The sequence below is a fragment of the Gouania willdenowi genome, chromosome 6 (genome assembly GCF_900634775.1).
Source record: "Gouania willdenowi chromosome 6, fGouWil2.1, whole genome shotgun sequence".
Classification (NCBI taxonomy): Eukaryota; Metazoa; Chordata; class Actinopteri; order Blenniiformes; family Gobiesocidae; genus Gouania; species Gouania willdenowi.
The window spans coordinates 19,132,713-19,156,264 of NC_041049.1; the positions used below are offsets into that span (position 1 = coordinate 19,132,713).

Sequence of the window (23,552 nt, forward strand, 5' to 3'; positions counted from 1 at the left end):
GATTCACAGAATCAGCAGCATGCACGTCATGCCTGTTGGGTCTGTTGGTTTCTATAACTTTACTGAACTTTCTAGAAACTTACTTGCAGTGTAGAAGTTTAAATTCTAACAAAAACAGTGATTTATCTTGCTAGTGATGTGGGATTGCTATTATTTTGACCACAACTGTAAAATAAAAATATAGCGGTATAGGCGATATTGTAATTTTCTATATCGCCAGAATAGAAAACTCTATATATCTTGAATCTCGATATATTGCCCAAGCCTACAACAAAGTGCTCAATAAATAATGATATACAAACATATACAAACCCATTGAAATCACAGTTGGAAGTCCTCATAACCGAACAGAATCAGAAACCATCACTAGGAAAAGGATTTACAGGATTACCATCTCTATATTGGCACCAAAAGGCCTTTGTGTAAAAACTTTAAGAAAGGATGTCTTGAAATTAGACATTTCTCTTAAGGTAGCTAAGTTAGCACAACAGATATCCTGCCAAAAATGTCTACTTCCTGCAGGAAGAACCATTGTTTCCTGTCTTTTCAACATCAAACCACAAGACAAACCCTAATGCTGCTACTCTACTAGCGTTTGTGAGGGTGGACGTCCTGTTTACAGATGTACTAATGTCCCTCTCAACTGTCCCTCACACTGTGGAATTTCAAAAATGTCTTCGTCCTTCCTCTCTTTCTGTGGACGACCACGAGTGGTTTCAAAAACACAATCATGAGCTCATTTGTCTGCCCCACACCGATGCACACACGCAGCTTTTCAACCGACCCTGCTCGTTGCAACAATGGCCGATCCGTGTCTGTTGTCATGGAAACCCTCCCCTTGACCTCTGGTCTGTTTTTAACAGAAGGACCTGATTCAAAGACTCCAACAACAGCTTTTAAAAGGGGCACCCGTAAAAAACCCCATAATCATCTGACCTAATAAATCACCATAAGTATGCACGCATGGGTTTTTAGCACGAGTAGGCTAAAAAAGCTTTTGGATTAAGTTGCTTTTTGGGATTTTTTTTACGAGGTTTGTGTCACTTCTACTTTTGCCTGAGTAATAAATCAGATTTACTATGAAATCACATTAAAGAACCATTTTGTTAAATTTAACAATATGCAAGACTCGCAGTGCACTAGCAAAAAAAGACAAATGTTTAATAGTTTTAATTACATGAATACAGAGGGTTTTTTATTTGTTTTTTTGCAAAAAACTGCATCAAAAGCAGTGATGTTTGTCTATATTGTAGATAATACAATATTTTAAATTAAGTATCTTAATACATATAATTATACATAAAGATAATAATAATATTCAATATTATTAATATCATATCATACAATAGTATATACAGTAGGAAATAAATGTACATAATGATGAAAAACAATAGCACACTTTATTCCAAAGTTTTTCAACCTTGGGGTCGGGATCCCAGGTGGGGTCGCCTGAAATGTCTAGTAATTGGTAAAAAAAAAAAAAAAAAAAAAAAAAACTTGGGTAAAAAAAAACCTGCTTAAAATGATATATTTACATTTTTGAATCAAAATTCTTTTTCAAATTAACACATCACACAATAAATATCAAACAACTGTTTTCTATACTTAAAATCACTCAAAGAAAAATACCTGAGGTGGTGCATCCTGTCACTTTGTGTACTAATGGCTACTCTGTATTTGTAAAACACTTTAAAAAACATGAGAAAAAACAAATTCTACACAATAAAATGTCTCTGGGGTCGCCGGACATTTGTGATATCAAAATAGGATCACGTCCCAAAAAAGGTTGGGAACCTCTGCTTTACATGTGTGATAACGTATTACGGACTGTTTCCTACAGTAAATGACATTTAGTCACTTGAAATACCTAAAAATGATCAAAAGAGTGATAGAACTAGCTCAGTAAGTGCATCTGCAAACTTATTTTGAAGCAGAACATCAATCACCAGTGGCTATCTTTATTTAAACCCCGTTTAAAGGAAAAACTTCCAAAAAGACTTGCAGAGAGATAACACTTGGACAGAGATGGAGTGTTTCTCAGTGAATTAACGTGTTATGAATCTGGATTGCATCATCTGTTCGGCCTCTCTGTGTGATTCAGTGCTAAGCAATGCTATCCACAGCGTTGGATCTCAGAGAGAGTTGTCTTTCATGCACGGCAAACATCTGTGTGCTTTCAGTTATGTCTGAACATTCACATGTCAACACACCTAATCTATTGTGAGAACGTCGTTGCTTTTTGCAGTATACATTTCCACTAATCCCTCCAGCAACCGATGCAGGATTCAATTACCATTCGTCAACCTGACTTCTGATCATTCAGCGCAGAGAGAAAAGATGACCCTGTGTCAGTTGGCCCTTGGCTAATTTTATGGAATGTGTCACCAGCTTTGCCAATCACTGGTCTACATGATGACTGACGTTAATGTAACTCACCCACCCACAACTTTAAACACCAATAACACTGAAATGCACAAATCTGATGAGTAATTCTGTGTTTGTGTGCAGAATACAAGTATCTGCACGTCATGTCTTGCTAAAGCAGCAAAGTTTACTCGAATAAATAAAAACATAAGCCATAACCTATTATTTTTACAGTATTGTTTTTTTGGTCAAAGGTTGAAGAGGAGACATACGACCTTAATGTACCTCACACAATAGATTAGTGATACGACCCTACAGGTAACAAGGTAAAACATGGCAGCTCGATTCATCACCTTTGATGAATACATCTTGTTAAAGGCCAAAAAAAAAAAAAAAACAGGCTGGGGGCTGTGCAGCTGATAGATGGAAGAAATCTGAGAGATGACACATTGTAGACAAGGTGTTATACCAAGATGTAAAAGAGGTTACTCTCTTTAACAAGCTGCAAAACACAGGTGGTGCTGAAATATGATGCTGGACATATGGGGTCAAGTTAAGGGTGATACTGCCTTGAGTGTCACAAACAACAAGGAATAACCTTGAAGCACAAAAAAAAGGAAAGAAGAGAGAAATTAGCTATTAGCACCATCTAAAGCTATTAGCTGATAGCTTTACATTAATTCAAGCATAATAAGTTAAGAATTGCTTTAACTTTGCAGGGATAATACTAGATCTGTTTCATTTCCAAATCTCTAGATGTGTTTTGTAATCATCAGACCTAGACCGACACGATCTCACTTGGAAACGTGAAACTGTCACTAAAAGAAGGAATGTTTCCATTTTAGTGCGTGCAACACGATTTATGTACGTAGTTATTTCATGCAAATACATCTTCATACAATATTTAGTGAGGATGCAGGAGGCACTATTGTTATCAGTATATTTTATTCTGTTATTCTTCTTCCTCTTGTTTTTTTTCAACCAATTTCAACATGTTTGGTGTCAAACTGTTGCTAATGTTAGGCGAATGCTAATGTTAATGCTAGGCTAATGCTAAGCGAATGCTAAAGTTAGGCTAATGCTAATGCTCGGCTAATGTTAATGTTAGGTTAGTGATAATGCTAAGTTAGTGCTATTGCTTGGCTATTACTAACGCTAGGCTAATGCTAAGTTTATGCTAACGCTAAGCAATTACTAACGCTAGGCTAATGCTAAGTTTATGCTAACGCTAAGCGATTACTAACGCTAGGTTAATGCTAATTCTAGGCTAGTGATGATGCTGAGTTAGTGCTATTGCTAGGCGATTACTAACGCTAGGCTAATGCTACGCTTATGTTAACACTAAGCTATAATTAACGCTAGGCTAATGCTATGCTAATGTTAGATTAATGCTAGGCTAATGCTAACATTAGGTTAATGCTAACTTTAGGCTAATGCTAATGCTAGGGTAATGCTAACACGAGGCTAATGCTAAGCTAATGCAGTGCGATGCGGGCCAGCACCTGCATCCTCACTTGCATTTTCATCAGGAAATGCAAATATTCTAGTTCATTCAGGTTTTGGTTATGGTTAAAGTGATTATTCCATTGACATAAGTCGCTTTGCATTTTTGCGCTTTTACTACATGCGTTTTAATTACAGATTAGATTTTAGTGTAAACCCGCTAACATTTTTCGTCATGTCATAACATGCTAATATATCACATTTTTATCACGTGAAACCAAATTATCTGATGTACAACTTGCAGATTATCCTTCATATTAAGTAATTGGTTTTGGTTATGGTTAAGGTGATAAATCCCAAAATTTGTGCCGTGCAGCCTGCAAAATATTTGTGTCACGCAGAACGCAAGCATTTCATGCCAAACAGCACGGAAAAGAGTTGTTCTCTGCAGCAGGAAAAATACACCAAAAACGTGTTGCCACGCACGAAAATTTCAACAGTCATTTTCGGAACAGTTTCACTGACCATGTGTGACTGGCTGTGTTTGAAATGGCATACTCTGTACTATGCACTACAAACTCAATGAGTAAATACTGTCTAGCCTATTATATAGTATAAATATGTTTAGGAGGATTAGGATGATGACCGTATTGCATCATAGGGCGATTCAGTGTGACTGGTATGCCCACCTTGCATACTTATGAAATGTCCCTATATGGTATACATCCGGGTATTTCTCACATACTTTGCATACTATCTAATGTGAATACACTACGTACTCATTTTGACGTCAGACCTAGTATGAGTAGTACGTTAGTATGCAATTTCAAAACAGCCTAATGAAGCATTAAGTATATTAACTGTGCTGTATTAAATTATCCTGATTATGTACAAAATGAACTTAAGATAGAAGTCAAACTCTTACTATTTTTTTATATTAAAGATTAGATTTTAGTGTAAACCAACTAATACATTTTTGTCAAAACATGCTAATACTGTATGTCATGTTTTTATCGCCTGAAACCAAAATATCTGATGGACAACTTGCAGACTACTTGTTAATCCCATCATATTAAGTAATAGGAAGTCACAATAGCTTGTTCTGTGTTGCCTTATATCCAGTGTGGTTCAAAGTTAAAGCAACACTCCCTGCAGGCTGTGGAAGTCTGATGGAAAACAACACCAGTACTTGACTGCAATGGTAAATCCTTTTCATATGAAATTACAGCAGGAGGAGATAATGTGAGCATGCCTGTGAAACAATCGTGGGAGTCGCTCAGACATTACATGAGATTGTGTGAATCAATCAAAGTACAGTGTAACATGCTGAGGCTGTTAGTAATGAGTAGTTAGACAGAATAACGCTCAGAAACACTTATTTTGACTTAGTGGAGAACATGCTTGGCGATCATGGCTGAAACCCGACTCGACTATAATTTAATCATGACATCAAAGAAAGCCGCATTTCATGCACTTGACTCCCACGATGCATTTAATAAACGCCTCAACGTTTGATAGAAGATCATGACGCGCGGCTCATGAAGTTGCGTAATGAGTTAGAGGGAGAGACAATCGTGAAGAAAGACTGTAGAGAAAAATTCCACATATTTTGTTTCATGGAAAATCCTAACAATTGGAGAGAAAAAGAGAAGGGAGGGAACTTCACTCAAGTGCTTACCTTGTTGTAGTAATGGAGCTGGACGGAGTGCCACTGGCCATCGCTAACCCCTCCCAGGACATAAGGGGACACTGTTGTCTTTGTCTCCCCTGGATAACAAGAAAGAGAAAGAAGGTGAAACGGGGAGAAAAAACTGAAGAAATTAAGACAAAAAAAGAGTTAACTAATCAGAGTGTGCAAACCTCAACCAAGAACCAAATATCCTCTTTGCCAGATATTCTCAGTTATCCCGATCATTGATTCTGATCATGGTACCATGGTCATTCATACTTTAAAGGCTTGAACGACATTTCTTTTGTTTACTAACGGAAAGGTTGGGGGTTCGAATCCTACTCTATCCAAGGTAATGTTGTTGTGTCCTTGGGCAAGGCACTTAATCCACATTGCCAAGTATGAAAGGGTATGAATTCTACATTAATGTTGGTGGTGATCATAGGCGCAAAATGGCAGCCACGCTTCTGTCAGTATGCACCAGGGTAGCTGTGGCTACAATGTAGCTTACCACTACCTGTATGACTGATGTGTGACTGGTGTGAATGAATAAGGGTTTTTGTGTATGGGTTATACCCAAAAGAAACACTATACAAATCTAAGCCATTATTATTATTACAGCCATTGCCAATATTTTTTTGGGATGCAATCCAGACAAAACCCTGTGGGATAATTGAGGAACCAACCCAATATAAATGAATAAAATTCAATAAAGATCAGTCAGTTACAAGCCAAGATATGGATTTTTGAAATTTTGCCAAAATTCCATCGGGCGACCATGGCTTAGTGGGAGAGTGCGTCGTCCAAAAACCAAAGGGTTGGGGGTTCAAATTTCGTTTTAGTTAGCACTTTACCCACTTTGGTATGTGTGATTGAGTGTTGGTAGCGGTTGGATGGACCAATGTTGCAAACTTGCTTCTGTCAGTCAACAATAGTAGCTTACCAACACTGTGTGCAGAGTGAAAGAATAATGCACATTGATGTTTAGTGCTTTGAGTGTTTTTGAAAAAGCTCTATATAAAACCAATGCTTTATCTTTATTATTATATAGTACTATATAGTATTATATAGTACTTACAGAAAATCAAACAAACAAATAAATGCCAGTGAAAATATTACCTCCTTGGCCGAGGAATTTAGGGGTAAAACAACTCAAAACTCAAAGAGTCAAAACCACTAATTTTACTAATGTCCACACTTGGTATGCCTATACCCTGATTTAACATTTTAAGAAAACTGCTTTTGTTGAAATAAGTTGTAGTTATGAGGAGACGACAAATACTAAAGAAACAAAGTTCTCCACTAATCATTGATGAGTGCCTGAAAATGGAGCAGTAAATCATCTTGGGTCAAACAGTGATTGTAGATTATCTATTATCTGAACAGATTTCTAAATATATGCTTTAAAAGCTACCATTAGTCTTTGGTATCAATGACTTAGTGAAGACATAATAAAGCACAATGGCCTAGTATTTACTCAGGGTTTACAGTGTTTGTCAAGGGTCGGAGCAGACTGGCAAACAGCTTTATTAACACTGACACTGGGAAAGGAAGGAGATTATAGACACTCTATCAGGAAGTATTATTTCACATCCAAGCAATACAAAAAGTAAAACATTTATTCCCACCACTCTCACTGAACAAGACGAATGATGCTGTTTACTTGATATTTTGATGACTCATGCATTTACCTATTAGTTATTATTCACGTTTGAAGCCGTGCACATACACTTGGCCTGTTTCCGAAACTGTTTTGTCATTCTAAACAGGAGTCGTCTCTCAACAGTACCATGGGAATGACACATCACCAGCCCATAGAGTGTGAGATTGCCATAAAAATGACAAATTCCATGCCAAATGTAGGTGTGACCCTGTTGCCTCGGAGAAAGAGAGCTGACACTTCAACCGTTTTTCTTGCGGACAGGGATGTAAAATAGATGTAAGGAAAAAACCGATAAAATGTATCAGCCAAGGAAAGTGAACTTAAAAACAGGTTGTATGATTTATGTCCTGTAGCTCTCATCAAAAACCTAAAGCTGCTATACTCTGTTTGCATTTAAGTGTAGTTGAATGTTGTTGGGGCATGTGCAATTTAGTTGTACTTGGGCAATGATAATAAAAAGGATTCTATTCTATTTTCATTCATCGTCTTGAAAGAAATACTTCTTTGAAAACAAATATAGACTAATTTCAAACACTCCTTGTGATAATTCCAGCGAGATTCATTTTCTGCACATGTCGGGAGATAAAAATTTCCTGAAAAACCTCGTCTGAATTAACTAAACCGCAACTTAACATACTTATCAAACATTCCCTATTTCTAAGCATTTAGGTCGATCTAACAGTAAAAAGTCTCAAGAAAAAGTGGAGTTACAGGTTGGTTTCAGGATATTTTGCTGATATTGGGGCACAAACGTCACTACATGAAGTGAAGCATTTACTAACCCCACGCAAGAAAGATTCTATATGTCAATATTGCAATCTAGAATTTATTTTACTATATTTCAAATATTTTATAACATAATTCTGGGACTCGGTTTAATGTTAATTATACAAATAAAGCATTATAAATATCAATTACTTGATATAATTTATGTTTTATTGAGTTTTAGGTAATAAAAGCTACAAAAACAATCTGAAAAGAATCTACGACTGTTTTCAAAATACAGGAAGAGTCGGAAGAAGATTTACGATGATGATGATGATGGAATTTTAGAGGATAAAAGAAAAGTAATTACTTTAAAACAGTTTAGTTTTAAAGCTGTAATTTCATTTGATTTTCAGGTATTTGTACATTTTCAGGCGCTTCAATTTAAAGCATCATATTCTGTGAGGCTTTAAAACAGACATTTAGTTGAGCTGTTTCTATTCATTTTCAGTTTGAATTTAAGTAAAATGTCACGTTATCTTTGTGAGGAGAAACATCTCATTAGACAATCATGTGGTAGGAATTGGGTTGACACATTTTTCCAGGAGTTTTTCCTCTGTGAGTTTGAAGAAGGTGCTGTTTCACTGTTCCGGTTAGGTGTGATCATAAATCAGCATGGCAGCTAATTTTAAAACAGTAAAGACACACCCCTACTGAAAACACACACACATGTAGAACAAGTCTTGCTCAAACTCTCTAACTAACTATCGTGTGCTCTTGCCAAAAAAGAAAATCCTATCCTATTCTAGTAAATGTGTGTATAGAGGAAATTCCCTGATAGGCAGTAAACAGTAGACAAGGCCTCACCTCCTGAAAAGGTGAGCTGGATCTGTTCGTCGATGATTTCCACAGCGATGAAGTCATGCTTCTCGTTGAACCTGCCGTTGTAGAGCAACAGAGCGTTTCTTTCTCTGGTGGCAAACCTGCAGAAACACATGAATCAATAGAAATGCTTTTATATTGAAGGTAAACAACCAACATGTTTGCACAAAAGGTTGAATGCATTGCCTTTTAAGCAACTTTAGTGCTGAAACAGAGCTGGGATAAAACCAGAGGTGGGTTAAAACCAGAGGTGTAAACAAAAAAGAATACTCATTGTCTGCAACACAGTCTTTTTTCATATCAAACATCACCAAGACCAAAGTCATTAACATAATTAAAACCCTCAAACCATCTAAGGCCAGGGATGTGTTTGGAATGGACACGAACATGCTCAAAGATTTGGGATCCGCTCTGGCTACTCCCGTTGCTTCTATCATTAATCTTTCAATTTCCAGGGGTCACTTTCCAAAGGCCTGGAAATCTGCTATTGTTACACCAGTTTTTAAATCTGGTGTTTCAACTTCTCTAAATAACTACCGACCCATAAGCATTCTTCCAGCCATTTCCAAAGTTGCAGAAAAATGGGTGGCTGAGCAGATTGTCCAGAACTTAAACTGTAGCTCCCCCTCTTTCTACACCATGCAGTTTGGCTTCAGATCCAAACACTCCACTGAAACGGCTACATGCCTTTTTATTGAGAAAATAAAATCTTCTCTTGACAAGGGTGGAGTAGTAGGGCCGGTATTCTTAGATCTCAGGAAAGCTTTCGACACAGTAAACCACTCTGTTCTACTTTCTAAGCTCTCACAATTTAATTTCTCTCGTGACACTGTGAGCTGGTTTGAATCATACCTGCATGATCGTACTCAATCTGTATTAATTAACAGCAGCAAGTCTGAGTCTCTTAGGCTAACCACCGGGGTTCCTTAGGGCTCAATATTAGGGCCCCTCTTATTTAGCCTCTATATTAATGATTTGCCAACTGTCTGCTCTGAAGTTGAATGTTTGATGTATGCAGATGACACCGTTGTATTTGTTCACGCTCGCTCCAAGGACATTGTTGCAGATAAACTTACCAAAGCAATGACTCTTGTCACATCCTGGCTGCAGGAGAACTGCCTGCAGCTAAATACTTCGAAAAACTGTAGTTGTATGTTTTTCAGTAAAACCAATAGAGCCTCATCTAATCCTGACATACTAGTTGCTGGAGAAAAATTACAAATTGTAAATCAATACAAATACCTTGGGTTAGTAATAGATTCTCACTTCTCCTTTAAAGCCCATATCGAAGCTGCAATAATTTTTCAACATTCCATGATTTTCAGCCACTTTAACTACTGCCTAACAAGTTGGTCTCAGGCAAGTCAGAGTGCAAAAAGATCTTTGGAAACATTATACAAACAAGCCAAGTCTTGGATAGAAAACCAAGGCACTATCATCACTGTGCAATCCTAAAAAAGTACAACCTTTTAAATTGGGACAGTCTCCATAGATTTGCAGATCTGAGTCTCATATACAAAGTAACACATGATTTGGCCCCAGCTCCTCTGGCAGAGTTCGTCAGCCAAAGAAACAGCTCTGAGCGCGTCACTCGAGGCTCTGTAAGAGGCGATTATGTCATCCCTCTGCGCAGGAGTGCTTTCAGTCGCTTGGCCTGGTCAGTTAGGGGCGCTGCTGAGTGGAACTCAATACCTGAGGCGGTTAAACAGCTAACCACTTACAAGGCCTTTACAAAAAAAATTTCAATTTATCTTATTAACATGTACGTCTGCCAACATTAAAAGTCGAGTATGCTGCGCTGCATTGTATTGTATTAGGTAACGTAGCCTTTTGAACAAGTGTTTTTTGTGTGTTTTAATATTGTAACAGGTTTTTTGTGTGTTTTAATATTGTAACAGGTACTGTTATTGTTGTTATTGACTTGTAAATGTATTGTCATGCTTGTATTTTAATACCTTTTTACATCTTGGCCAGGGGACTACAGATTGCACTGTCCCCTTTCAAATAAACCAATCTAATCTAATCTAATCTAAAGAGTACTGATGTATCCCACTCAAGTAAAACACAAGTAAGTCACACGAAAAATACTCAAGTAAAAGTAAAAAGTAAAACAATTAAATAGTACTCCAAGTAAAAGTTACTAGTTACTGTACTTTCAGCCCCCATGTTTATTTTTGGTAATAAATCTTGCCACAGTTCCCTTGCATACAGTAAACATCTCATGTATGAACATAAAAAGGAAAATGCCAAATCTTGCACAATATATTCGACAAAGGCATCTGTATAAAATAAAAGGTTTTTGTCAAAATGTAGAATTATTTTTTGAATAAAATAACACCAATGAATTCAATTCAAAATTTTAAAAAATTATCAGGCTCTAAGTATAGCTACTAGGGATCTAACGATTCACTAAACTCCCGATAAGATTCGATTCACGATACTGGGTTCACGATACGTTTCTCTCACAATTTATTTTACATAATGGGACTGTAGACAAATGATGACTGAAAAATATTCCTTTATTTTTTTGGGGGGAAAAAAACTAGAAAATACTGTACTATTTTCCTTTTATTTTTCATTGTCAAAAGAATCCCTTGATAAACTATTCAAAACAATGCAATTTAACTAAAAATAAATCTTGAATGAAATAAATAAAGAAATAATACAAATGAAGAAGAAGCCTATTAATTTAAATTCTGGTTCTATAGTAAACAATGCAAAACTGCATAATAGTTCTTTTTAAAAGTGCAACTGAAAATGTATTTTGTGGCTTAACAATTGGATTTAAAAAAACAAAAAAAAAAACAGTCTTTTCACTGTATTTAGGTCAGATATTTGTTTGGACCAGCAGAGGGCGCTAGTGGTCGGTTGGCATGCAGATATCTTGCAGTGAAGAAGAGATGCTACGCTAGCAGACAGAGCTAATAGAAAAACGTGACTTTTACGGTTATTCACGTAATATTACAGATATTCTTTCGGTGCTAAAAGGGTAAGGAATCATTTATGAACATATTTAAAAGTAGAAGGCGGCCAGAAAGAAAGTATTAGCAGATTCCGCCCGCCCCCAACACTTCTGGATAGCGCCCTATGCTGGTTAAAGAAAGTACTGCGATTCAATTTTCACAGTATCGATGTGAATCGTGATATCTATGAATCGATTTTTAACTGCCTTACGATTAATCGTTACACCCCTAATAGCTACATTTATGAAATCCATTCAAGGCTGTTTTGGCACTATGTAATTTGTTTAATCTTAAAATAAAGGCAGTGGCTATCCGTACACTTACCATATCAATATACCGACATTCTATCCATACACAGCCCCCTTATTTGGCCAGTTTAGGTCACGTGAAAGGTCAATCATTGGCCAGTTTAGCTCATGTAACTAAGACTAAACCTTACCCTAAACCTAACCCTAACCCTAAACCTATAAATTGTTGCGATATTGGATTATAACCCTAATCCTAAACCTTCCTCTAAGACGATACGTATTTGCAGTTTTGTAATAGTAATGGGCGTGGCCCAGCCCAGGTGATTCAGTGGTATTCAGGAGTGGGCATGGCCTATGTCAGAAGATGAGACTGTATTTAGGGAAGATGTAGATATGTTTATGAAGATGTGATTTAAAACGTGAAAGTTATGGCCAAAATGCGCCAATATTCGTGCAAATCTGATTAACTTTCATGTTGCTTGATGGTTCTCTGTTTATATCGCCCCCATGAGCCAATTTGTGCCAAATTTAAAGGGGACATATCATGCTAAATCCACTTTTTTAGCCCTTAAATGCATTTTGTTGTATATTTAGAGTGCTTAGAAGTAGAGAAAAAACCTAATTAGTCTCTTCAGGTGCTCCGTAGATATCTTTATATTCTGTTTTGCTCATATTTTTCAATCTGTTTCGATTTTTCTATTACGTTTTTTTAACTATTACATCACAGTATTTGCAGCGGAACTGCCAAATTAGTACATCAACTCCAGGTCCAACACTTCGAGCAATCTGCCATTTTATTTTGTAGTCCAAGCTCAAGGATGCCGAAGTTACGAGAGGATAAGTCAAAATGTTTGGTTGTTGGATGTAGTAACCCACACGCTTCATTACACCGTCTCCCAGCATCAGAACCTTTTCAAAGTGCCTGGTTGAGTTTTACTTTTCACAGAAATGTACCCACATGTGTGGGTAAGGTCATTTTTGTGAGCGCGAAGCACTTCAAGGATGACTGCTTCAGCAACCTCCGCCAGTATAAAGAAGGATTTGCAGAAAGACTTTGTCTGATTGAGGGTTCAATTCCTTCTATCTTTGGAGACGACGAACAGAGCACTTCGGTAAGCTGTAAATAACGCTAAAAAGTGTGATGATAAGACGTCCCTGTCATTGTTTTGTTAGCATTAGCAGTTGCACCGTCTTCAGACTTCATATGTTAGCGCTGTGTGCTCGTTTTAGATCCTTGATGATATGGCCTACGTGATTTAATTTAAGTCTAAAGTTTTCATTAGTCATTTCATTTTGCCGTTTTTGTCTTTGAAAAGACTGTATTAAAATGCATTTCGTGACGTTAGCTTGGCACTAGCGTTAGCTCGGTGCTTGTGTTAGCTCACTTGTTAGGGTTCTGCAGGTTCATCATCTTCATTTTCATCTCGCTCCGCTAGGTCCGACTCTGGCTGGAACATGTAAAGCTGGATGGACAAGTCTTCTGTTGTTGACATTTTGTAAATAATCTCTGAATAAAAAGTTTATGCGCCGCGACATAGCCGTATCTCTTCTATCAAACTACAAAAATGGCCGAGCAGGGTGGAGTTGAACCGAGTGTCACCTGAAGAGGGGGCGGGGTATGGAGTGTCTCATTTGCATTTAAAGAGACGGCACCAAAACGAGTTGCTCTCAGAAGCACATCAGAAAAGGGGTAGAAAAGGGGCCTGTGGAGCTATAATAATGAGGAATTCAGACCCAAGCAGTGCAGTTCCGCTTTATATAGACCACAACTGTATGATTTATATGTAAAAAGGAAGGATTTAAAACCATGATATGTCTCCTTTAACACAGAGCCTCTGGTTGACCTCTGACACAAGTGAATTGAGTTTGATGTTGATAGTTTTTACTTTGACAAAAATATGCAACAGTATGTGTTTTTAGCGAGCTAGAAAATTTTACTTGTTAATAATTTGCGCATATTTTGACCAAACAAAATTCTTTACACAACTTTTGATCAGGCAAGTCTGGAGATTGTATGTGCGAAGTTTGGTGGAGTTTGAAAAAGTAGGTTTTTGATTTGTAGTAACTTACAAAGAGAAATAATGCTTCTTTAAAAACTTATTTTTAAACTGATATATATATATATATATATTTACTGATTTAGAAATATACTCAAAAAAGTAAAATTACCCATAAAAGCAACTCAATAGCAGTAACGTGAGTATTTGTAATCCATTAATTTTACCTCTGGTTAGAACCTTTGTGATAAAAAAGGCTATATTGCTCTTCAGGAAAGGAAAGGCAGGATGCGTGAAGCCTGGCAGACTACAGCAGAGAGGATGCAGGAGTGTGACGGTACGTGAGCGAGCACCTACTATACTAAAACAGCTTTAACTGTGTGTGTCTGTGTGTGTGTGTGTGTGCGTGCGTGCGTGGAGTGCTAAGGTGAGGGCAGAGGAGTCAGCTAGCAGATGCCAGTGAGGCAGCAGGGCAGGAAGCCAGGACGGCCGTAGCCAAACATCGATAAGAGCAACGCATCAGAAAGTCTTTCCTGTTTTCACCGCTGTGAAACCCTTATTGCCGCCACACTGTCGATGAACGCTCATTATTATCAGAGCAGCGCTCCTACCTGCTGCTGCTGTTAGCAAAACAAGCAACTAAAGCCAATTTCTTCATAATATTGACTCTGAGCGCTGCAAACTTGTTGAACTGGGGTTTGGTATTCCTCCAGCACGCTCACTTTCAGTTTGTGTGATAGTGTGACGAGCAGCACACGTCCTAAAAGTTGTGTACTCTACTCACACATACAGTATAGTGTGTGCACCGTGCACAACATTTTTTACTTTAAGCAGAAGAAACACAATTGAAAGGCATTTACTTGTCTGTGCACGTTAAAGGTGACACACTTCAGCTGAGTGAATGCAACTGTGTTCAAATTAGCGATACTTCACACACGGCTGCACTAAACATAAGCAGTGCATTCAACAGTGTGCTGCTACAGCAACCATTTTCATTCATTTTCAGCATTAGAATTTATAATGTTACGCAAATCTGTCTGCAATGGCATACTCTGTACTATGTACTACAAACTCAATGAGTATATACTGTCTACTATATACTATTACTATGATTAGTGACAGTTCCCACTGAAGTGTACTTCCAAGTTTCCCATGCATTTCAAACCTACAATGACAAAATCCTGAAGCACGCTGAGGCTAAATTTCTCTGTTAATTCGCCTCCTTTGAAAGTTCTGAAAACATTTTAAGCGAGAAAGTGACCAAGTAGAATATCAACATGTGCTCATTTGAGCCATAAAACTCGCTTATACACATTTTATGCCGACATTTCAGAGACCTGTCATTATGCAACTGACAAAACTCCCGGTTAACTTCAAATCAAGAGCCCTATATACGTTAAAAACTAATGGAAGACAAGAAGAGATGCTTTTGTTTTGAAAAGATAATGTTTGATTTTGAGCTTGAAGCCAGTGTCACATACTGAGTTTACCTCCGTACTGAGATTATAACCCTAACCCGAACCCAATCCAATAAACAAATAAAACACATGTCCGTTCCCTTTTGAAAACAAAAATAACCAAAAATGAATTATATATATTTTTTTGCAAAAATAGTAGTGCGCATGTGCATGCACATATATGCGCATATACAATCTCAGTACGATGCAAACTCAGTACATGACACTCGTGCCAGGACGATTTTGAGTATGGTGCATACTTCAAAACTTTCCCGATATAGTACATATCTGGGTATTTCTCGCATACTCAATCTTTCCATACTATTTAATGTGAACGCACTACATACTCATTTTGACGTCAAACTAAGTATGAGTAGTACGTTAGTATGCAATGTGAAACACTGCCTTAGAGTTTGTGTGGTGAGGCTTTATGAACGTTCTTAACCCTCAGTAAGGAAAGACTGTACTTTTATTTTGAAAGTTTTTTGGGTTTTTTTTTTACCTTTTATCTGCATAAAAGGTCATTAGAACAAACATGCTTCTTTAATTTCAGTTTTTATTTGATTTTAGAATGGTTATTCTAAACTTCCAACCAATCACCTTGGACCAGATGAGAAGTCAAATGTCTCCAAGGAAATTAAGAAGCAATTCTAGTTTTTTTAACTAATTTTATCCAACGTCCTAAAGCAGCATTTTTGCATTTTGAAAGCAATCTTCATGGTTAATGGGGTTCATTTATTTGGGAAAAACCAAACAAACTTAAAGGAAAGTTTGTGACAATTCTTACGTGAAGGAAATGGTGAAGTGAAAGCGCTGCCTCAGGCCTCTGAAGGTGATGAAGGATTGTCCTGGGAAGCTCCTGGTGGTCATCTCACAGTAAGGCTTCTCGTATTCGCCCGGTGGACACTGGCACATGAAACCGCCCGCCAGCCGGTTCAGACACTCGCCACCGTTCTTACACACGCCGGGTACGCAGCGGTCTGACGATGCATTCACTTCACAATGCTCACCTTTGGGAAGAGATGAATGAAAATCAAGCCATGAAAACAACAGTCTGACATCTCACAGAGAAAGTTGAACTCCACAGACAAGTTAATGATGTACTTCCTGAGAGGAACAGGCTGAACATTCTTGTAGAAATGGGAAACATCTATTACAGCAGGGGCAAAATAAATTGTGATTATTTGATCAACATTCGTGTAAGCAATAAAACAGGGAATATGAAAAGTTTTTCTGTATTTTTGTTGTTTGCGAGTTCTATTTTGAGTATTTTATTGTCATTTTTGTGTTTTGTTTCATTTATTTTTCATTGTTGTTTAATTATAATTAGATCTATCTTAATATAATTTAAAATTACATTATTCAAATATAGTTTTTTAAATATTTTATTTTTTATTTTTAACATTAAATTTTATGGATTTTGATAGATGTTTCAAAAGGTTTTTTTTTATCATATAACACTTGGATTTCATTGGATATTATAAGTTTGATGTAAACAGTGAGGATTTTATTTAAAAAGATGTAATTATTAGATTAGATTAGATTAGATTAAATTAGATTAGATTAAATTAGATTAGATTAAATTAGATTTGATTAAATTAGATTTGTAAATCAGAAATGACTATGTGATCCGAATGCTACATTGTAAACATTCATCTAAGCAATAATACATGGAATATTAAAGGTTTGTGTGTTTGAAGTGGTTTCTTGTATTTTCTTGTCATATTGTGTATTTATATTGTAATTTTTGTGTGTTTTGTTTCATTTAATTTTCAATGCTGTTTTATTTGGATTTTTTTTTTTTGTTTAATTTTAATTAGATTTATTTTAATGTAATTCAAAATTATATTTAGAGTGTTCAAAAGGTTTTTTTTTAATCATATAACACATGGATTTCATGGGTAATTTAAGTTTGAGGTAAACAGCAATGATTTTCTTTTTTTTTTTAAAGAGACTGAATTATTGTCCTTGAACTTTCCTTGAACTGTGATATGGTTCAGTCTTATGCAGGCATGTATGTGAGTTGTCATGTATGTGGAGTAAACATCCAAGTAATCATAATCGTCAATAAACACTCTGTCTTCTTTAAGAGGTGTTACATAACCCCGTGACTGAAATATGAGCCCATACATTTAACAGCGTTTATGTTTTGACGTCTGGATCACTTCTAAATGAGTGTTCAAAATTAGCCCGACTCCTTCTAAACATTAGGAACAAAGACAAAGTCGTGTTTATAGGCCTCTTCTGGGAAGCATAAACCTCTGTTTCAAGGTAAATTGTCCTTAATAGGAGAAAAGAGAGAGGATGGGAGATAAAGATGGGTAAGGAAATGGAAAAAGGGAGTTACAAAGGAATGAAGGGGGAAGGGATGAAGAAAAGAAGTAGAGAGGAAAATGAAAGTCGGACGGAAAGAAGATAAAGAGTGAGCGACAAACTACACACAAAAACCACGGTCTAAATACAGATAATGACAAATCATAGATATACTGTATACTGTAAAACCTCTGGAAAGCATACGTTGCATTTTTCTACTGAAGCTTTCTATTAGCAAAAGACATGGGGACAATACAGTATACTGTTACATTAAAGCAAGGGTTGGCAAACATTTTGGATCCAGGGACTCCTTACAGGGTTTAACATTTTTCAAACACCCCCTCATATTCCTCACATCAATTTACTGTCATTTGCAGCCCTCAATATTATAGAAATGATCTATTCTTTAAACATTTGTAGAAATGAACTTAAAAGGTACCTGTACTAGTCTTGCATATAACAGAATATTACTAATAAGCAAAATATGCGCACAAATATTTTTCTTTTTTTTGTAGGATTTTATAGCCATTGAGGCAACCATTGCACTCAGTAATACAACAGTGTGCCATGTCTAGAATCCATAATGTCCAGTACAGGTAAAGTACTGGCAGTATTGGTGCACTGGTCTCATAAGTAGTCATGCACTTTTGTAATGATACAGCTTGATAGAATAATAGTTTGTTTCTTTATCAATGTTTCATTGGCCCATCAGGAATCCCAGTTTGAGAACAATGCATTAAATAAATACACTGCTTGCCTTACAAATGGTTTGACTTTCGACCTTTGGACAGCCTCAAGTTTATTCAGTAGAACACAATGTATAGCATGCAAATGGTTCAAGTGTGCAGAAACCAGGCCAATGAAATAACTAACGTAGCTGCCATTGGTCAGCCGGGTGAGTGAAAATGGATATTTGGTTTTTCTATACTCTGGTGTATTTACATATCTACTGTATATGTTCAATAATGTGAATCATCCTTTCATAATTCAAAATTGATCTTAAAATCTAAAAAAAAAAAAACCACAACAACAACAACAACTGACTAAACCACATTTATATTATGCTAGCCTAACCGGGTTGTAGACAACCCCCCACTTCTGTCCCTCATTGCATAACCCATCATACTGCTCACACCATTTACACTGATATCCACTCCACATATATATATATATATATATATATATATATATATATTTTATTTATTTTTTTTTTTTCCTGCAGTCTGTGGCTTCTTCTCGCCCTTCGCTCTCTTTTCTGTTTAAGGTGTCTTGATGCTGGAGCTGGAGGTTCCTGATCGATGGTTCATGGCTCAACAAGTCTGGAGCACTTGGATGGATGGTTCGTGGCTCAACTAGTCCGGAACACTCAAATGGACTACCCTACCATCCTATTTGCCCCTCTGTTTACTAACCCCAACCAGTAGAAGCGGATTGGCTGCCACCTCTGAACCTGGTTCCGCATTGGCCGCACCCTCAAATTTAAAGAATAAAAATAGCTTCCCATGCGCCACAAAATACGGTAGAGAGAGGAGAGGAAACCGTCTTCTTAAAATATGTTGTGAAAACTGTCATTCAATGGTTTCCGTTCATTCTCAGCTACAATTTGTACTACGTGAGAATTAAGCCACTATGCATTCATGGGGACATGCAATTTAATTTTTACTCTGTAGATAGTGCTGCTGTCTGAAAAATCCATAGATATGTTACTATGGTTTACAAGCAGCTTCCACAGTTTTAAGTTTAAAAAGTAGGAACTTTCCAGATGAGGAATGTGTTCTTTGCATGAAACATGGAGGAAAAACAGAGCATATGTATTTTGATTTTTAAAATAAAAGTAATTTTGTTGTGATATAATAATGAAACCCATCATATGAAGACACATCTAAATGACCATGTTGCCCCCTGCCCCCTGCCCAACGTCAGTAAACTAGGCCAGCTACCAGAAGAAACTTTATTGACATTCTCCCCTGATTCACCTTTTCCAACTAGAATATTGTTTTCAATGGATTCCTGAGTTTCCCGAGCCTATAAACCTGCTGTTCAGACAAGATCTCTTTATCCTGACCCCCAACACCACAGCTTGGAACCAGCTAATAGCCCTTCTCTCCTCGACGTAATCCTTTTTTCCGAAAGAGAATTATAAGGATCTGTTTTCCTGTAATGTAGGAAACCTAAGGAGGACAGAAAGGGTCCCGGCTGTCATCGGCCCTATAATGGCCACTGATGGGCCTTGACTATCTGAAGTTGAACTGTGACCTTCAAAGAGACGACACTGGGATGTAGGTAAGGAAAATCTGATGGGTGAGGTGGAGAAGGAGGAGAGAATCAGGTAATCACATCTGATAAGGTGGAGGAAGGGAACGAGATGGGAGGCAGAGTGTGGGGAGGGATGGAGGAGGTCTGTTCAGGCTCTATTAGGGGGGAGACAGCAGAACGGAGACAGTCAGTCAGGTATCAGATGTACAAGGGGAAGTTTGAGAGGAAGATCACTGACATTGGGAAATATTTTGCCAAGTGATTTCAATGGGATGGATGAAAGCTTCCAGGGTTTCCCATAGTTTATCTGCACAGATGATGTGCAGAGTTATGTCTGATACACATAATGGGACCTTGCTTGTTTAATTACCTGATGTCTCTAAGTTGACTGCAAGAGTAAATGTTTGCATTACTTTTCATTTTCAGTTCCAATGTGTTCGAATTGTAATTTTTCCACATTTGCGAAAACCTAATTTAAACGTAATTTATTACACCGCAAACCTCCACCAAGCGCCATATCTCCTCTTTACCAGATATTGGCAGTTATTTGGATCAGTGATGATCAGGATCACGGTACCATGATAATTCACATTTTAAAATTTGGAAGCAATTTCCATCTCCATCATCCCTGTATTTTGAAAAATCGTGATGAAATGTCCAATCCGGATTTGACTGGGATGAATTACCATGGTGGGGTAATTGAGGAACCAACTCAACCTAACTGATGAAATTTTTATGAAGATGGGTCAATTTCAAACTCAGATAGGAATTTTTGAAATTTCGCCAATGATGAGAGACTGGGATTTTTTGATTTTTTAAACTGACCCAGAATCAGCATATTTATCTGAATCTCCTCCAAAAGTTACTGGAATCTTCCATGGCATGAGGTCTATATTTAGTTAAAATGTTGTCCAAATCCATTTAGCACTTTTGTCATAATCCTTCTACGACAAATAATTAAACGCCAGTAAAACTATTATTATATTAGAAGGTAATGAAGAAAAAGCAGGTACTAGAAACAAATGCAACTTGATTCCAACACGATCCCATGTCACGGAAAGGAATGTTTCTAGTTTTGTGAGCGCCAACACGATTTTTGCGTTCTATTTGTGCTGAGGGGCACGACTTCCAAACTCATGTGTTTTAATTGGAAGTTGTTTTGTCCAATTTAATCTGATTAGAACATTTCATTCAGGGTTCAGGTTTTAGTTAAGGTGATAAATCTCATTGCTATACATCGGTTTGCGATTCGTTCCCAGCAGCTCTGTGCACATTTGTGCTGCGCAGCATGAAAAAAAACTCATGTCACTCAGCAACATTTCATGCCAAGAATTATGCAAAACAGTAGGGTTCACGTTATATGGCATAATCATGTGTTCACAGCATTTTCTACTGGTTGAGAGAGGAATTACTGCAATAGATTGACTTCGGAGGGTCTATTTTACTGTCATGATGAGTGAATATTGTAGAATAATTCCACACTAGTAGTAATACAAGTTTGCAACAGCAACCCAATGGCTCTTTGCCACTTTAGCATTAGCGTTAGCTTGATTTCTAGCTATAAATGCTGCATACTCAGTGGTGTATGTAAGGTAACGTTTTGTTTGCAGCTCCACCAGGACTTATTTCCGCGTTATAGGAATTACAAATTGCGATCCTTTGCTCTCTTTTTTTGTGTATTACTGCCAAACTGCCGACATGCTAAGCTAACTGTGCCTCCTTGTCTGTGAGTGTTGTTTTCCTGTAGCAGAAGCATGCGCACCCAGGCACATAATCACATGCAGCTTCAGAGTTTTCAATTGTGTCTGTCTTATTCATCTACACGTTTAATTTACACCACAACTAACACCAGAGCGCTACTGTTTACATTCCTTGAAAAGGGTCCGGTCTGAAACGCGGCACAGCGTAGCGTTCCGAAAGTTGTGTAATCAAATACACTGGTACGGCGGTATATCAAAAATCATAACGAAAATATACGCCGGTATTCGATATGAACCGGTATACCGCCCAGCCCTAGAAAAAAGTAATACATATTATCCCAACAAGAAATGCTGTAGTTCAAACTGCCTGAGATAGGCTAGCCTTAGAAGAACCATTGTACATTACGAGTAGGTGAGTGGTTTTGAATGTCATTTCATATTTTTATAATTTACTGGTCTCGCCCACTTGATATCAACTGTTTCTCTTGAACTGCAAAGAGTTTGACACCCTGATAAAAAGCTTTAATATTTTCTGCTCTTTACTGTTTCTCCTCATCCTGCTGTCAACTTACCAGTGTAGTCTTCTTGGCACTCGCAGGTGTATCCTCCTTCCCTGCTGCGGCACCTTCCGTTATTCTTGCAGGGCCCAGAGAAGCAGAGGTCGATCTCTGTCTCGCAGTAATCTCCGGTGAAGCCGAGTGGACAGCGACAGCGCAGGCCGTTGATAGGATGAATGGGGCGGAAGAGGACCGTGTCGGAGGCAATGAATGGGGGGGAGCTGTCAAACTTCAGTACTGACACACATTTCATGTAGTTCTCACAGGGTTCCCGGAGACAGATGTTATCGTCAAATGGCAACACCTGGGTGAAGAAGTATCAGTGAGAAAAAATGTTCCTAGAGAATAATAATGAGTGTTTAACACATGTTTGGGGAATAAAAAGGCAACTGTAAATAGAAATTTACCTCAACCTTTTCCCTATATTATCTAAAAGTAGTTTGCCAAGGGGCAACTTAGTGGTAATCATGGTTTTTAAACACTGGAATATAATTTGTTAGTAATGTCTCCCCAACTACGACGAGGTTTTTTTTGCCTGATTCTGATCTTTACCTAAAGTCTAAAAAAATGCAATGCAAATTAAGAGAGATGAGTAAAAATTGCCATAAAACGTGGTATCGTATCTGTTTTTGAAGATACCACGAACAGAGTAAAAAAAACAGAACAAGGGCAATAACTCCAGTAAAAATATTTGCATGCTTCTCATTTTCGAACTCCATCAAGGTATTGATACCTTGAAGCCACAGACTAAATTTGGTTATCTTATTTTAAACGGTTTCTGAGAAAAGCTGTCCCCTTTGAAGATACCTCAAACAGAGTAAAAAAAAAAAAGAACAAGGGCATTAACTCCAGAAAAAATAATTGTGCGCTTCTCATTTTCGAACTCCATCAAGGTGTTGATACCCTGAAGCCGCACATCAAATTTGGTTATCCTATCTTAGAAAAGTGAGAAAAGCTGTCCCCTTTAACTCGGACAGACGGACGGAGCTCAAACCTATATCCCCCTTCCACCTAAAGTATTCATATTTTGCACAGATGATTATTTGTAGATTACATCCATTAAAAGTATGCTTAAACCTCATATTTCCATGCAGATATATATAATGTGACATAACATTAGGTTTGGGGAGGGGGGGTCTATCTATACAGTATATCTGTATCGGTAATATCGGAAATCAGAAATTAAGTGTTGGACAATACTTCCGTATCAAATATTGACAAAAAACCAATATGGAACATTCCTATTCCTAGATCTATGACTATCAATCTTTGAGAGTTAGCCCTAGTATGTAAGCTAGGACAAACTAGTATTGGAAGATACAGTTGTGCAAAATC

The 23,552-nt window shown here is 37.3% G+C and overlaps 1 protein-coding gene across 4 annotated transcripts in view; it reads right to left on the bottom strand.

Annotated features, from left to right (window-relative positions):
• The window catches only part of celsr1a (cadherin EGF LAG seven-pass G-type receptor 1a), a 147,368-nt gene that overhangs the window by 61,728 nt on the left and 62,088 nt on the right, over nucleotides 1–23,552 (bottom strand). For all 4 annotated transcript variants that reach the window (XM_028448877.1, XM_028448876.1, XM_028448874.1 and 1 more), the window contains exons 3-6: nucleotides 22,233–22,521; nucleotides 16,179–16,401; nucleotides 8,712–8,827; nucleotides 5,486–5,574 (exon numbers count right to left, since the gene is read on the bottom strand). In XM_028448877.1, the coding sequence (XP_028304678.1) occupies nucleotides 5,486–5,574; nucleotides 8,712–8,827; nucleotides 16,179–16,401; nucleotides 22,233–22,521 (717 nt within the window). The remainder of the gene's footprint in view (nucleotides 1–5,485; nucleotides 5,575–8,711; nucleotides 8,828–16,178; nucleotides 16,402–22,232; nucleotides 22,522–23,552) is intronic.